The sequence below is a fragment of the Muntiacus reevesi genome, chromosome 10, assembly GCF_963930625.1.
Source record: "Muntiacus reevesi chromosome 10, mMunRee1.1, whole genome shotgun sequence".
Classification (NCBI taxonomy): domain Eukaryota; kingdom Metazoa; phylum Chordata; class Mammalia; order Artiodactyla; family Cervidae; genus Muntiacus; species Muntiacus reevesi.
This window is the reverse complement of record NC_089258.1, coordinates 9,089,300-9,105,770: the sequence shown is the minus strand read 5'-3', so window position 1 is coordinate 9,105,770 and position 16,471 is coordinate 9,089,300. Positions and strand designations below refer to the sequence as shown.

General features: G+C 44.4%; 1 protein-coding gene across 2 annotated transcripts in view; it reads left to right on the top strand.

Moving 5' to 3' along the window:
* Positions 1-16,471, top strand: part of FRMD3 (FERM domain containing 3) — a 325,040-nt gene that overhangs the window by 249,966 nt on the left and 58,603 nt on the right. For both annotated transcript variants that reach the window (XM_065947120.1, XM_065947119.1), the window contains exons 11-13: positions 1,172-1,246; positions 1,570-1,638; positions 8,392-8,516. In XM_065947120.1, coding sequence (XP_065803192.1) covers positions 1,172-1,246; positions 1,570-1,638; positions 8,392-8,516 — 269 coding nt within the window. The remainder of the gene's footprint in view (positions 1-1,171; positions 1,247-1,569; positions 1,639-8,391; positions 8,517-16,471) is intronic.

The following is a 16,471-nucleotide window of genomic DNA, read 5'->3' as shown; positions in this document are numbered from 1 at the left end:
CACCACTGCTTGTAATTTACCTTTGTTCTCTTCTTTGTGGGGTTTCTAGATGAATACCCATTTCCCTCTGGGCCTTACATTCCATGAATGCAGAGTCGGTGTCTTCTTTGAGCTCTGTGCTGCAGTTAATACTGCTAAGTGATGGAACCCAGGCTTCATGGACTCGGGCGGGGCTCACTGCCCACACTGAAGCTTCTAGACGCAGCCTTCATTGTGCGATTGTCTCTACTCAGAATTCCATACAGCATATTGTTCTGTTTGTTTTTTATTAAGATTTTGTACTGATCAATAGTTAAAAATGATCCTGAACTCTGGTAGAGTCATTCTTTCTAATTTGTTGGGTTTAACTGCATCAGGCTCAAGGTGACTGACGCTGAGGTGTCCTGAGGTATCATAGGAATCAAATGCCCTGTGTGTGGACTCTGGACAGCCCATGTTCTGAATTGTTCTTTCAGAATGGTGGTGTTTTGTTCGTATTTATGGGAAGGGCTCAGGGGTGCTGAATCAGGGCTTGGCTGGGCTTCTGTGTATCCTCGTGTATCTTAGTCATCGACCGGTGTGGTTTCTTTTAAAGGGCACTGGGTCATGGTGACTTAGCCCATCTTAATACTCAGAAACCAGGGATCACTTCCATGGTGACATAGGCCCCTTGTGCCATGTCCCAGAAAATACACAGTAGGTGAGTCCTCTGTGACATGGGGAGGGACCTGTGTCACCAGGGAACTGTCTTCTGCTGCAGTGCTGGCATAGCTCCAGGCAAGAAAGTCTGCTCAGCAAAAAACTGTAATGATGCCCTCTGCCTGAGCCCACCCTCTTCCTGTCACTGCAACAGAAACTGGGAAAGAATCCCTGCTGATCATCAATATTGCCTGGTCCTTTTTGCAGATCATGACCCGGTAATAGATTATGATACCAAATGTGTGGGTCACCAACAGCACATACAATAATGAAAAGAGATCACATAGAAAAGACCAGATTGCAACATACATGGTGAAAGAAACATTTCTTTCAGGTGTGTGTGTGTGTGGGTGTGTGTGAGTGTGTGAGAGAGAGATAACAGTACAATGTATCTCTTTCTTGGCAGTCAGAAATATCTGATTACCACACATTACAGCATGTTCTGCTTGGACTTTTCAGCGGCTTACCACCTCTGCTCTGCTTTTTCTTACAGGTATGCAAAATCCAGTCAGATCAAGACGGTGTCAAGCAGCAAGATATTTTTTAAAGGAAGTAGATTTCGATATAGGTGGGTACCCATGGTTCCACTTCGATGATGAGGTTGGGCTGGGCACAGCCTTTGATGTTGGAATATGGTGTTGATACTTGTAAATCAGTGCACTTTGGCCCATACCCCAGTTTGGGGACTCCCTTTCCACTCATCTCTTATGCCTACAGGATCTCTCAAACTCTGTAGTAATATCCCCTCATGGAGGAGTAGAAGGCATGGATTCTTAGAGTTGGGTCAGATCGCTGTGAAGTTTAAAAAAAAAAAGAAAAAAAGTGCACACACCCCTCCACTTCCACTCTGAACATCTGTGCACAGACACCGTGTTTCTGTCTTTTTTGCAGCGGTAAAGTTGCCAAAGAGGTGGTGGAAGCCAGCTCCAAAATCCAGAGAGAACCCCCAGAGGTGCACAGGTGAGTGGGGTGGTCCCCAAGACTCTGGGAGGTTTCTGGGTGGACAGGAGGGTTTCAAGGCAGACTTCGCCAAATCCACTAGAACAATGAAGGGAGCGAGGGCTCTAGCTGCCCGGCCCTGTGTCGTTTTCAGCCCCCATTCCAGGCACTCCCATCATCCCCCGGCTCTCACGCAGACAGGTCTGGCCGGGCTCCATTCTGAGTTACCGGCTCTGCAGGGAGTCATTGCTCTGATTTGGCCTGGAGGGTCATGTGAACAAGCAGCAAGCGTGTGAGGCGTGGCTGAGCTGGGCTGTCTCCTGACTGAGCCCATCATCCTGTCCTCTTAGAGATGCTCTCTGCCCTTGCCTCTGTTCATCACTGTGGCCACTTCCCGCTGACCCAACTCCTCCTAGACTATCTCACAGGAGGGGGTAGGGTGCCCATCACTCATCAGACCTTTAATTCCCCAAAGCCACTCAGAGGAATGAGGAGCTTAGTCATTATCGGGACAACGGTGTGCTTCTCTCTTAACATGGCAATATATATAATTCTGAGGAGTAATAAATATTCTCTTAACCATGCTGGACCTCTTATCACCACAGTTTACACAGATTATTGTACATCCTAAACTTCAAGCATGCTCCATATCTAAAGCTGGACATTCTCATCCTGATTTTCCTCCTTTTGAAGGCAAGATCATCATAAGATATATTCTTTAGGAAGTTCTCACACACTGGTGGGCACCAGTCCTTCCTTCCCCACCTTTGAACTTGGATTCTCCCTTATGCTCAGATTTTTTGCCCCGCCTCCTCTCTCTCCAGGGTGACCCAGTGAGCTGGGTACCTCTCACCTGGTCCTTGGGGCGGTCAGGCAGGAGGAGGCCATGGTCTCAGAAGTGTAGCTAAGCCAGCCAGCATGGGCCCCCACACAGGGCAACCGAACTGCAGTCAGCATGAAATCTTGTGCAGATGTGTAGAGAGAATAGTTCATTCCTGGTTTGGGGTGATCCAGTGGGAAGCTTTTCATACTGTTCATGGAGTTCTCAAGGCAAGAATATCGAAGTGGTTTGCCACTGCAGGGGACCACATTTTGTGAGACACGGAAGCCTGGAGTGCTGCAGTCCACGGGGTTGCAAAGAGTCAGACACAACTTAGTGAATGAACAACAAATGGGAAGCTGTCACATGCAAGTCTGCAAAGCAGCCTCTCCTGCTTTAAGAAGCAGGAGAAAATTGTAGAGCGAGGGAATCAGGGGCATTCCGGCTGGGACCCCTTGGAGCAATGCCTGTGAAAGTCTTAAGAGTTTACCTGTCAATGACAATGGTCATTTCAAAAAAATAGCCTTTTTTGTGTGTGTGTGTGGAAAAATAGCCTTTTTATAGCTCCTCCTCTGCCTCCAATTGTGGTTATTCAGTGAAGCAGAAACAAAAAAAAGAAGAAATAGTAAGACATATCATTGGAATGTTTCCAGATTCTTTGGTCTAGAAAGACCTCAGGGATCACCTGGTTCAGTGTTTCTATTTTACAGATAAGGGAACTTGAGCCTTGGAGAAGTTAAATGATCCGTCTGAGATCATAAATACTTTGGTGGCATGAGGAAGCCTAGAACTCCAGTGTTGTGCCTCTGGGTCCTGTGTTCTTGTCTCTGTGGCATCTGCTGCCTGGAAAGCCCTGCATTGTCCTAGAAGCTGGAGGGGCAAACCTACCCCAGGGGCTCAGCTTGGGTTTTATTCTTCCAGCTTGGAAGCATGAGTGTTTGATCTTAAAAGAAATACTTGATTCTGGGGAACCCCCTTGAACGCACAAACACAAAGTAGGAAAATGTTTTTTAACAGTATACTTTCACAAAGACCTATTCCAAACATGCAAGGTTTACCAAAAGCCCATAGTTACTGTCTACAGATGATTAATGAGATCAGGAAAGAGGTTGGATGCATGAGACAAGTGCTCAGGGCTGGTGCACTGGGAAGACCCAGAGGGATCGGGTGGAGAGGGAGGTGGGGGGGGGGGTGGGTCGGGATGGGGAACACATGTAAATCCATGGCTGATTCATGTCAATGTATGGCAAAAACCACTACAATATTGTAAAGTAATTAGCCTCCAACGAATAAAAATAAATGGAAAAAAAAAAGGAAAGAATATTTTAAAACATTTCCCTTTTAAATTTACATTTGTATCATTTGTGAGAATGAAGCCTTCCTAGATCAAGGCTTCTTAAACCATAACTTGCACAGGGATCATCTAGCATTCCTGTTAAAATCAGATTCTAATTTGTGAATCTGGCATTTCTAATGTGCTCCCAGACGATGACCATGTGGCTAGTTCATGGTTTACACTTTTGAATAGCCAGACTCTAGATTACTGGTGGTAGAGGTGGTGGAGGGAGCAGATTCACCCTAGTGAAAAGCTTTTCCTGGAGTGGACTGAGCCACCAGAGCAGATGAGAAATGAGGCATCCATCAATTCAATTTATAGTTTTTTGTTTTTTTTTTCTGGAATCTCCTAAAATCTCCCAGAATATCACTGCAACCAAGGCTCTATAGGCCCTTTCAGCACGGATTCTCATGCTCTTCCTCGCTCCTCCACTACCCCCTCTTACATGTTTGTGAAAGGGGGCCTCTCTGGCCCTCAGTTCTTTGGCAGTAGCTCTCAAACCTCTGACATCACAAGGAAGAACTTGTTTAAAGTAGTAACGCATATATATGGAATTTAAAAAGATGGTAATGATAACCCTATATGCAAAACAGAAAAAGAGACACAGATGTACAGAATAGACTTTTGGACTCTGTGGGAGAAGGTGAGGGTGGGATATTCTGAGAGAATAGCATTGAAACAAGTATACTATCAAGGATGAAACAAATCACCAGCCCAGGTTGGATGCATGAGACAAGTGCTCAGGGCTGGTGCACTGGGAAGACCCAGAGGGATGGGATGGAGAGGGAGGTGGGAGGGGGGATCGGGATGGGGAATACATGTAAATCCAAGGCTGATTCATGTCAATGTATGGCAAAAACCATTACAATATTGTAAAGTAATTAGCCTCCAGTTAATAAAAATAAATGAAAAAAAATGTGATACAAAGTACACTCTGGGAGGACAAGGCTTGTGCCTATCTTGGATACCTCCATCTTACCCACCACTTTACACAGCGCTTGGTCAAAGTCGGAGGTCAGTAGACATTTGCTGGATGAATGTATGCACTGGGAGTGTGGGATGACAGCTTTACCTCTAATTTTCTGAGACCTGAGATCTGTCCGTGGTGCTGCCTTGGGGACCTTGCCCTCCCAAGAAGCAGCTGTGGTCAGAGCCAGGGTGGCATGTGCCACTTCCAGCAGCCACTTCTTGTTCCTTCCCAGTAGCTGGCTGCAGGGCAGGAAGTTGTTTCTCTGGAACAATTATCGTAGTTTCTAATTGTTTTGACATCTTTGCAGTGGCTGTCAAAAGTGAGAGTATAGTAGTGAGCTCTATCTCTGGCAGTGCTCAAGGAGCTCTGCTCATCTAGAACAGTGATGATAAGACTTCCCTTAGTTTTCTTTCCTCTCCCTTGAGATTCTCTTTTTCAAAGTATAGCCAGTTCTTGGACGTCTACTTCTGTTGATATGTGTGTGACATAGAGAAACAGATGCAGGCTGAAAACACTGTCTTAGGATTTTTCTTTTTTTCAAAAAGAGAAGATGCTCACTCTCACCTTAGCTCACTGATCTTTGCTGATGACAAGATCCTCAACTGAAACTCTATCAGCCGGCTACTTGGTGAGAATTTACCTGCCCATTCCAGGGCCCAGTGAAGTAGAGGGCTGTAGCTCAGAGTTCAGATTCGGCTCCTTAAACCACCTGAGCATAGAGCCTCCATCAAGGGATTCCCAAAAACAGAACTTGTACCTGAAATGAGCAACCAGCGAGGAGTCATGAATGGGTCTAACCTTGACTCTGTTGCTGTGGTATATATCCTGCATAAGTCAGTGTCTCAGATAATCAGCTTGTTCATCTATACAATGAGATTCATGTATCCCTCCCTGACTTCTAGATTTTCTTATGGGCATTAAAATTATGAAATGCAATAAAAATGAGGTGGTGATATTATTGTTATCACTGCTCATCCAAAAAATGGGATGCTAGAATCTGACAGACACGTTCACATTGAAGTCTCTTCAGATGGAGCTTTTGCTCACAGGCCAGCACTTCCTTTTGTTCTAAGGAGTGGTGGCTTTAACTCCACAAACCTTGTATTTGTTGCTCGATATTATGCCATCATGTTTTGAAGCCACTCTTAGAACACACTTGCAGTTCCTGAAGGAAACTTTTCTTCTTGATAGAGTCCTTACAGCAGCTTCATTCAGAAACTGTTCTATGGAGAGTGCTCATGAGTAGGCTGCAAAGCAGGTCTGGCACTTTGGCAGAGGCTGCTGACGGGTGGCCTCTGAGACAGGGGGGGCCACAGCACAGATGCTCACCTGAGGAGGAACAGAAGAGCCTCTGCCACGGGTCCCTCCTGATTGTGATCTACAGTGTGATTTCTGGAGGAGGGGAACCTTTGTCATTTCAGCTGACATGCATGTTCAGAGATGGATGATTCGGAATTAGTTTGTGCAAGAAAGGAAAATGGACTTTTCAGAGGTCAGAAAACTAGATAGTCCACACATATGACATGCGCTTTGCAGAACTAAGATTGCAGTCATGAAAGCCGCAGGGCCAATAGAAATCCCATGAAAATCTCAAAAAAAGAACCCTTCTACAATAAAAGAAGCCTTTGCTCCTGGTGATTTTAATCTCCCTCTTACTCCTCCCTTCCTTTCTTCCCCTGTGAGGAATCCCTGCTTCCCCGCCTTTTCCTATAGACCACTGCACCTGCCAGGACTTCTCAGACATCCCCTTCCCTGGGAGGTCTTTCCTGGCTCTCCCCTCACTCACAGCAGGGTCGGGTGCCCCTTTCTGCTGGACCCCTGGCCATCTCCCATGAGATGCGTGCTTTTCTGTGTAGCACACGGAAGGAGTCGTGGTTGTAACACACTACAGGGTCATGAAGTGAAAACAGTGGTCAAGACCAGGGCTTTAAGCGAAATGAAGTAGGATGGAAAGTAAGACAGAGTCTCACACATAGCAAGATTACTGCTGTTACAAGAAACACTTTAGCTATGTCTTCCTGTATCTGTGTGTGCATGTGTGTGTGTAGAGCGTGCATATGTGCTAAGTAGCTTCAGTAGCGTCTGACTCTTTGCGACCCTATGGACTGTAGCCCACCAGGCTCCTCTGTCCTTGGGATTCTCCAGGCAAGAATACTGGAGTGGGTTGCCATGCCCTCCTCCAGGGAATCTTCCCAACCCAGGGATCAAACCTGCATCTGTTTTGTCTTCTGCGTTGGCAGGCAGGTTCTTCACCACTAGCACCACCTGGCCTGGTGTGTGTACAGAGAGATGATATCAAATGTATTTCTGTAATGTGAGTTTTGGTCCAAAAAGTTTGAAAATCATGGTTCTGGGGAGTGAGTAGTTTAGGATGAGGACCATGGCTCCCCAGAATGATACATACATATCAGCTGCAAAATAAAGGATTGTAGAATGAAATAATGAAGACAAGAACTCCATGGTTAAGCAAGTCCTTATAAATTTCCTTTTCAACCAGTGGCAGCTTTTAACTCTAGATGCTACCAGCTTCTTCCCTGTCTGGCCCTGATGCTTAACAGAGATGCCCAGGCTATTAAGGCAATCCCATCAACTTGCCTGGAAAACACCCATGCCAGTCTGAAAGGCCAACTTAATGCCAAGTTTACTTCAGTTTCAAACTGAATACCCCTTAACAAGATGGCAGGAGAGGTGCTAAAAGGCACATGAGAATGGATAGGTCAGTCTCTGCCTTAAAGTGCTTATCAAGGTGGGGCTGATTAATACACCAATAATTACAGGGCAACAAATATAACAAATGTGGTGAGTTGTGAAAGAAGGGACAGTAGAGTGAGAAGAAAGGGGGAGAGGGAGTTAGTGGTGAAGGCAATCCAGGAGGGCTTCAAGAAGGAGACATTTGACATCTTTGAAGAATGAATTGGTTTTAGTTTGCATAGGAAATATGGGGATGGGAAGGGTGCTGAAACACCCACCAGAGGCACCCACCTATTGGAGGGCAGACAGTGTAAATGGGCTGCCTGGCTATCCTCCAATAGTTTTGATAAGACAACCTGCACAGTTTCTTTGCCATCTGCTCCCAGTTGCAGCTACTAGCACACATGTTCTTCTTTCAAGAGGAGAAAGTGGAGCTGGATTCTGTGGCTGCTTGGTGAGGAGGTGTGAATTTGAGTGGGAATATTAAATATTGATAGAAGATGCTGGACATCCAGCAACACCAAAATAGGTCTCAGCTGTAGATGGCCTGTGCCATCTTCTGGGCAGAGTTTTTGTTTTTGTGGGTTTTGGTGGTTGTTAAATTACGTTGAGCCATGCCTTCCATTCACTCGTCTGCATATCTAGTTCAGTGATATCTTCTCTTGTGTATTTCTGTTGCCCATGTCTTTTTTCAATGCCTTGTCTTGTCGCACAGCATGTCCAAGTCTGAGGACATATGGGGAAAGATATTTTCTTTCACTATGTTGCATTAGCACACATGGACATTAGAAGACATGTCAGGACCTTAAGGATGAAAAGGGCTGCGTGTCATCTTTCCCACTGGCCTGACGCACTGTGTGAGTCTACAGGCAGGGGCCAGCTTGGGTAGTCAACTGAGAGGGAGGGGCCAGTGTTCCTGATGGAAACCAGCTCCCTCTGGCTTGTATCTGTTTTCAGAACAAATATTTCTCAGAGCCGCAGCTCCCACTCCTTGAACAAGCAGCTCATCATTAACATGGAGCCCCTGCAACCCCTGCTGCCTTCCCCCAGCGAGCAGGAAGAGGAACTTCCGCCAGGTGAGGGTAAGTACGCTTCTTTCCAAAGGCCGGCATTGCAGGCTTACCCCGGAAGGATGAGGAAGGCATCAAACCTGGGCACTTTGGGTAATGTGTTGGGGTCAAAGTAATTCATAAACTGTGTTTTTAGTAAGTAAACTGTTCACATCTGGAAGGCTGTGTTATCCTGAGAGTTCTATCAGTTTCTCTCAGAGAGAGTTCACTGATACAAAGCATTCCTAAAATTACATGTTAAAGAAGTAATGGTGTTAGACCAATATCCAATATGGTAGCCATTACCCACGTGTGGGCTTCCCAGGTGGTGCTAGTGGCAAAGAATCCGCCTGCCACTGCAGGAGATGCAAGAGACACAGGTTCGATCCCTGGGTCAGGAAGATCCTCTGGAGTAGGAAATGGCAACTCACTCCAGCATTCTTGCCTGGAAAGTTCCATGGCTAGAGGAGCCTGGCGAGTTACAGTCCATGGGACCACAAAGTCAGATGTGACCAAGCACATGTACAAGCACCCATGTGTAGCTATTTAAAACTAACTTAAGATTAATTAAAATAAGGAATTCAGCTCCTCAGCCATATTAGCTAGATTTCCAATCCTCAGTAGCCACATATGGCTAATGGCTGCCATCTCCATCCTTCCAGAAAGTTCTATTAGCATGTTCTCGGCTATAATCACAATTATATTAGTGGTTATAAAAAGTTCTTCATAAATATCTCTACAGTATTCATCCCCTTTCTGCCTCAGTGCTTTTACATCCCATTATTCCGTTTTCCACAGGGCCTTGTCTGACAGTTTTAATACAAGCTAAGATACAAAGGGCCCATTTCAGCCCCAAAGTTGTTATATTTGTAAATGATATAATATATGTGCTTCTAGGTTTCTTTTTTTATTTTTAAGGGCTTTACTTACTTCAGGGAAGAATCTTACCACACTGCTTGCTGCACACACCTGGTGAGGCAAATTTCACTCTCATTAGTTTCAAAGTAAATTTTTAAAAATTCATACAAGATAACATTATTAGAACCACGAACCCAAACATAACAGGCTTTTCCTTAACTTTATGATGACATTTAAAATCTGGATACTGAGCAGTTTCAAGAGGGTGGGTCATTCTGTCCCCAAGAGATGAACTTCACCTGCAGTTTTAATTCAAGAATCCCTTCCTTAGGGGGAAATTCTTCAGCCCATAAAAAGAACATGGCTTGGCATGCAAATATCCTTAGGGGAGGTCATGGCAACTGATTCATACTGAAGTGTAAGGGATTTTAGTAACTCTTTCCCTGAAAGGAATTTTCAGGGTTGGAAGCAGGACTGGGCAACTGGATGCCACAAATTATATGAGTAGAAGGAAAATGTACAAAATACAAAGGATGGTGGCCTCCAGAGACATCTTTATCCCCCTCTTGGACATAGCATGATAGTAACAAGAACCATTTGTTACAATGGCCTTTATGCTCTGTTTCAACAACTCTGTAAACTCTATGCTAAATTAATGTTCTTAGCCCAAGGGTCCCTGGATCCATGTTGCTGGTCTACATTTTTCTGTGCCTTCTCTGTCTTTGTATGTTTCAAAAAGCGCAATAAAAGCAGCTTTTATTTCTGATTACCAGTGATTTCTCTGGGCTTCCTCCTATATGTTTGGAAGATTGTTTGGAGTGGAAATCACTTTTTCTGGACATCAGGATTAGCTTAAGATTGAATGAAGAAGGATGTGGCTAATGGAGAAGAGGAGGGGAGAAAAGATAACCCAAACTTGGGACTGTGATTTTGCGTTGTCTGTAGACATGGAAGTCTAGATGGGAATAAAGGTTGGAAGAGCAGTTACCATGGGGAGTATTGAAGCCAGACTATTGATGCCATCAGAATGCCCCAGATGTAAAGGGGAGCTTGGGTAAGCTTTCCCCTGGACCCTTAATTACATTTAATTAGAAACTTCCATTTTCCTTCATTTTCTATAGTGAAGTTCCATTGCTAAATACTAACCTTGTCATTAACAGTACAACTGTGTGGACAAGAGACATATGCATTATGAAAAGTGAAAGTGAAGTCATGTCCGACTCTTTGCCACCCCATGGACTGTAGCCTACTTCGCTCCTCTGTCCGTGGGATTTTCCAAGCAAGGGTACTGGAGTGGGTTTTCATTTATTAGATATTTATAGAGCTATTTTGGACTTTTTGTGAGAGAGACCTATCAGTGTGACTTTACAGAAATTCTTTCACCAGCTGTAAAGTCACACTGATAGGTCTCTCTCTTGAAAAGTCCAAAATAGCTCTGTAAATATCTAATATAATTCTCGTTTCTAGAAGAACTTTTGCCTTATGGAGCATCATTGTGGGTTATGAAACCAAGCAAATCATAGTAACTTCCAAGATATAGAATCAACTCAAAAGGGAAAGAAGTAGAAACAACAGTATTGTTCAATGTCCAGCAGAGAGAAAGAACTCCCCAGTCTAGAGAGGAGAGCAAAATTGTCTTAGGTACCATGAAATTCAAAGTTATAATTCCCCCAGGGAACATAGCTGTGTTCTTGATACCTTACATCGTAGTTACTACTTTAGAGTCATATCCTGCTTCCTGTGTCTTGTCTTTGAGTATCAGGTAGTGGAATTTAGATATTCCATAGGGATAAGTAGATAATTTAACAGATTCAAATATCTCCGATATATAAAGAGAAGAGAGGCAGAGAATACAGCTTTCAACAAAGGTGCCTCCACCTTTGTGAATGGGCTCTCTTTTTGGGCAGATACAATGTGATGAATTTTAGTTTTATCCTTGTATTGTGATATTTTAGCACTTTTTATGTCTCAGCAAGAGCCAAATCAAGCAGCAAAGACATGCTCCTCAGAGCACAGCCACGAGGGCTTCAGTAGTTGCGGCCCACGGGCTTAGTTGCTCTGTGGCATGTGGGATTTTCCTGGACCAGGGATCAAACTGGTATCCCCTGCTTTGCAAGGTGGATTCTTAACCACTGGACCACCAAGGAAGTCCTGACAGTCTGATTTTCATGGAACTTCAAGATTCCCAAAGATAGTTGGGGAGAGCACTGTTGCCCAGATGAGCTCAGCGGTGTTCTGGGTGAGAACATGTTACCCCAGCCACTCAAACGACAGCTGGAGGATCAGCTGTGAGGCTGGCTGTGTCTGAGTAGAGAAAAAACAAAATCAGTTCCCAGGCATCACTAAGCAACAGAAACGTTTTCAGTGTCACCCCAAAGTTGCTTGGTTACAGGATCCCAGTAGATTAGTGCTGTGGGAGGCTTGAGATGAATAGAGTCAACCATTTGAAAAGTGCCCCTTAGAGTTTATGAAAATTTCCAAAGAAGAAAAAATTCAGAGTGGGAATTTTTCTAGGTGAAAATGACATTTTCACATAAATAAGGTCCCCACAGTTCAGGTAGCAAAATGCTTGCATCTTTTATTAGTAGAGTGTATTTTTCATTAAGGAAAAAAGATTATGGTAGAGAAGGGGAATGCATTGCTGTCCACCAGAGCGATGGTACAAGTTGGCATAGCTCAACAGGCAAGAAATCATGCTTTCATCTTCTTGATAGATATAATTAATAACAGTAGAAAATGTTTGACACCCTCTTGCTGACAAAACAGAAACACAGTGGAGACACCAAAGTTTCCATAAAGGAGTGCCTTGTGGGTAGCAATGTGGTTGGTTTGATGGTGGCTTAAACCTGCATTTGCATATGATTGAGAAAAATATCTATATCACGGAATAGATGGGAATTAAGTAGACAGTAAAACTACTTCTCCCAAGCCACACTTTAGCTCTGTTCCTGTGTGTGTTTGTGTGTGTAAATGCATATATGTCATGGATGTGACTGTGTGTGGGCAGAGGGGGAAGTGGGGTGTTTTAAGGGTTATTTACAGTGTTTAGCGCTAACCATAAGTGATTTAATTTGGCACCATTGAAATTCTAAAAAATCTATATGTGAACCTGTGAAGGCATTTTGAGCATATAAAAAAGTACAGTTCTCATCCATCAGGCATGCCATACTCGTGACCACCCCGCTCCACCCTAACACTTAAAAGGTGACCCACGGGGCCAATGTATTCTTTATGTGCAGGTCTTTCTGTACCATACCAGGCAGAGCCTCACGTACCCTACACAGCTGTTCCAATCCCATCACTGCTGGAATGTGTAACAGCCCATGGCTGCCATGGTTACACTGCCTCCACTGAGTCTGGTCTCCTCCCTGCTTATCTGATGTGAAACTTCCTCTCCCTCTTTTGTTCCTTTATAGAGTTCCACCACCAGCGCTGAAACAGATTTACACCTTCCTCAGTGTTTTAGTGTCTCTTTTCCATGCCATTTCCCACCGTGTGCTAAGTAATTTCTTCCTTTTGGCTTAGGGTATATCAGGATGTACCCTGTGAGTGCTGCAATTGTCTATCAGAAATTTCTTTTACGTTTCATCGAACACCAGGAACTGTTTATAAATCCAGTGGGCTCACCTTTTCCCTTATAGTTAGTGCTACCTGGTGATAGCAGACAAGTTAGCACTGGCTCTTGTCCCTGCCATTGGGTTTGGGGTTTACTGTTTGTTTGTATTCTCTTATTATAAAACTAATTCATTGTCTTCTAGAAAATCTGGACAGTACAAAAAGGCATAAATAAGCAGAAAAAAATTACCTCCCAGATTGTCCCACCTCCTAGAGGCAATCAACGTGTTAACAGTTTTCTTCCGTATCCATCTTAATGCCATTTCAGTCATCCTTTGTGTGTAGTTTTTAAAATTCCTGCTTTGTTTGCTTAATGTTGAAAACGTGAGTGCATGAAAATGTATCACAAATTGAACTATAGGTCAAACAATGAATTGGGAGCATATTTAATTCAAACGTGGACAAATGGGTTAACATCCTGAATTAGAACTCACACAAAATACTGGCTTAAGCATCTTTTTGGCATTGCACAGGTTAGGACTCTCCCAAACTTTTCCATGTTATGGCCCCAGTCTCCCACTGCTAATAAGCAGAGAGCAACCAAGCCTGCTTCCACAGGAGCTAGGAGCCTCAGCAGAGCAGAGGTCAGCTTCTGGTTTTATTTATAACTGCAGAGCCAAATTTCAGAATTCCTTATCACATTTATTGAATTCGAAAAGTTTGGGTCGGCAACTCCTCTAGGGTAGGAAATGCCAAGAGCAACTCAGGGGAAGAATAAAAGCCTGAGCCAGCTGCAAAGCACTTTTGCAAGCTCCTCAAAGCTTCCATCTTCCCCCTTTGTGCTTTTCTTTGGCGTTTGTGTCATCTTTGGAACTTTGGTTTCTGGTATCAGCTGATGAATTATGTACTCGTAAGTTCATTTCACTTGAAAGAGATCTTTGAAATTTGAAGTGTTTACATTGCTGGAAGGAAGCTAAATGCCTGGATCCTGGTGCAACTTAAGTGTTTTTTATCTCACCAGGGTTTTGTATTTTTACATCATATGATGCCAACAGTGTGTGCATCATCTCAGTTCTGTGGTTGGCTAAGTCCCGTAAATTGTCCATTTTAAGACATATCCTACTCCTCGGCGTAAACACAGCAGGGCTGTGGAGAGCTGTCCTGTTTCTGCACCAATGCCTTGCAGCAGTGAGAAACACAAGCTCTGGTCTCAGCTCATCCACCTTTGGGAGCCTCATATTCTTCATCTCTCAGACAAGAAGATAGGACTTGAGCACCACTCAAATGATTCCTACCTCTAAATTCTTCAATTCTTTTGCCTAATGTCAAGGTCAAATTCCCAGACTATGGTTTGAGGTCTTTCACAATGAGAATGGGAACTTGGAGACAGGAGTATTTTTCATAGCTTTTGGAGGTTAGAAGAAGGAATGTTAAGGATGTTCAAGCCCAAGTGTTGGCAAACGGACTGGTAGCCCATGGTCTCCTTTTTTTGGGAATCTACAGATGAGAAAACCCAGAGAGAGGACACAGTTTGCCCAAAGTCACAGAGCTAGGTACGTCTGGGGTTGGGATCAGGTTCTGATGACGATTCCTGGCTCCGGTGTCTTGCATGACATCAAACACATCTAAAATAGTTCAACTTCTTGTGAAAACAGAACCATTAACTAGGGAACTGCATTTCGTTTTCAATCATATCAAATGAATTATCAAAAGAGACATCTTACCCTGTGTAAGTGTAGGGAACTTGTGTGAGTGGTAAGAAGAGCTGCTGTATACTCAAGGCAGGGTTTGAGTGTCTGGTTCAGCCCCAGCCTGCCAGAACCCAGTGTCTCCTCAGAAATGTCCAGCCCACTGGGAGCATCGCCTCCCCAGGGCCCCCATGGTGGGAAGGCTGTGGACAGAGGTGCCGACCAAACAGAATTCCTGATGGAGCCGGGCTTCAGGGCAAACAGCCTTCGTGCAGGAAGGCTGTCTCCCTCTGGGAATCATGTTCTGATTTTTAAAGCCGAATCTGTTAAATAAAGAATAGCTCACTCCAGGCCTAGTTCTAATTACTCATTGTCTTGTGCTGAGAATCTTTGTCTTATTAGTGAAAGCAATTCAGTTCGGAGCTTCCCACATCACCGCTCCCGCTCAGGTTGGCTCTTGGCTGCCACACTTAAGTATTAATAATTAATTGCTTTAAAGGCTTCAGCGGGGGTAAAAAAAAAATCAGTCAAGTGTCCCATGAAGAAATTCGGTCGCAGTCCTTGAGGGTTGGGATGTGAGCCAGGCGAGAGCGTCAGCGTGCGCAGCTGTGACAGCCAGTGTGGTCTGTGACAGGCAAGATATTCTGCTTTGGCATTTGGACAAGAAAACACTCCCACCACCATCTCTAAGAAACCGCAGGAGAAGAAAAGTGAAGATATTGCTAAGCCATTGTCATTAGAAAGCAGAGGCTATAATTTTCTGGATTCCATAGTCAGCATGAGATTCTATTTTCTCATGTTTTTCTTAGTGGATTGGTAGTGAGTGTTAAGTAAATATGCTTTATGACACCCAGGCTGACATGAAGGCAGCAGCTCACAGCATCTCCCTTCCTCCCTTCCTCTTCTGTTAAGACCTGGTGCCAATTATGTGAAAGAAAGTGTCGGGCAGTACAGGCTAGTTCCACTCTTTTAGGTAGGTCTGGGACAGTATGGGCAAAGAGGGTTCAGCAAAGAGGCTCTGGTCTGTTGGCACAAGACTGGATGTTGGGCATGTCCACTGGGGTGCATGCCCAATGCCATCTGCAAAGTAGGGCAGCCTTCCTCTTGGTTTGACTGATGGAGAACTAGAGGCCCCGAAGCCATGGCATCCAGACCATGGGTTTACCCGTGGCCCACTGGGGTGGGGGAAACAACTATTCACACTCCTGTTGGAGATTTACTTTTATCACCAACTCAAACAATTTCTATTGTGTAGATTTTATAAAGGTTATAATACATCAAGGGAGCTGTACACAGAGCTTCCCTGGTGGTCCAGTGGTTAAGAATCCACCTTGCAATGCAAAGGACATGGGTTTGACCCGTGGTCTGGGAAGATCCCACATGCCATGGGGCAGCTAAGCCTGTGAGCCACGACTACTGAAGCCCACACGCCTAGAGCCCATCCTCCATAAGAGAAGCCACACAAGTGCACCGCAACTAGAGAGTAGCCCCCCTTCCACAACTAGAGAAAACCCCATGCAGCAACGAAGACCCAGCACAGCCAGAAATAAATAATTTTTTTAAAGAATTGATAGCTGTACATGTATCTGATTTATAAATACTCATTTTTTTCTTAAGTATGAGCAAACATAATCCCCCAAAAAATAGCTTTGGCTATAGCCGCTCTAGATCTTACTGATGAGTCCACCAAGAATAAAAGGAAGGGCTTGTTTTTGAAACTCTGAAATCCCTGTTCATGCCAAAACTCCAGATTCCTAAAATAGATGCGCGATCTATCTGCTCTAGTTACAGTGGTGACATGCCATTTTACATACTTTCAGTCTTCCACGCTAGTAAACCAGGGTGAGTCACCCAGGCACAGTCTAGACTTTAGCCAAGCTCTTAGGC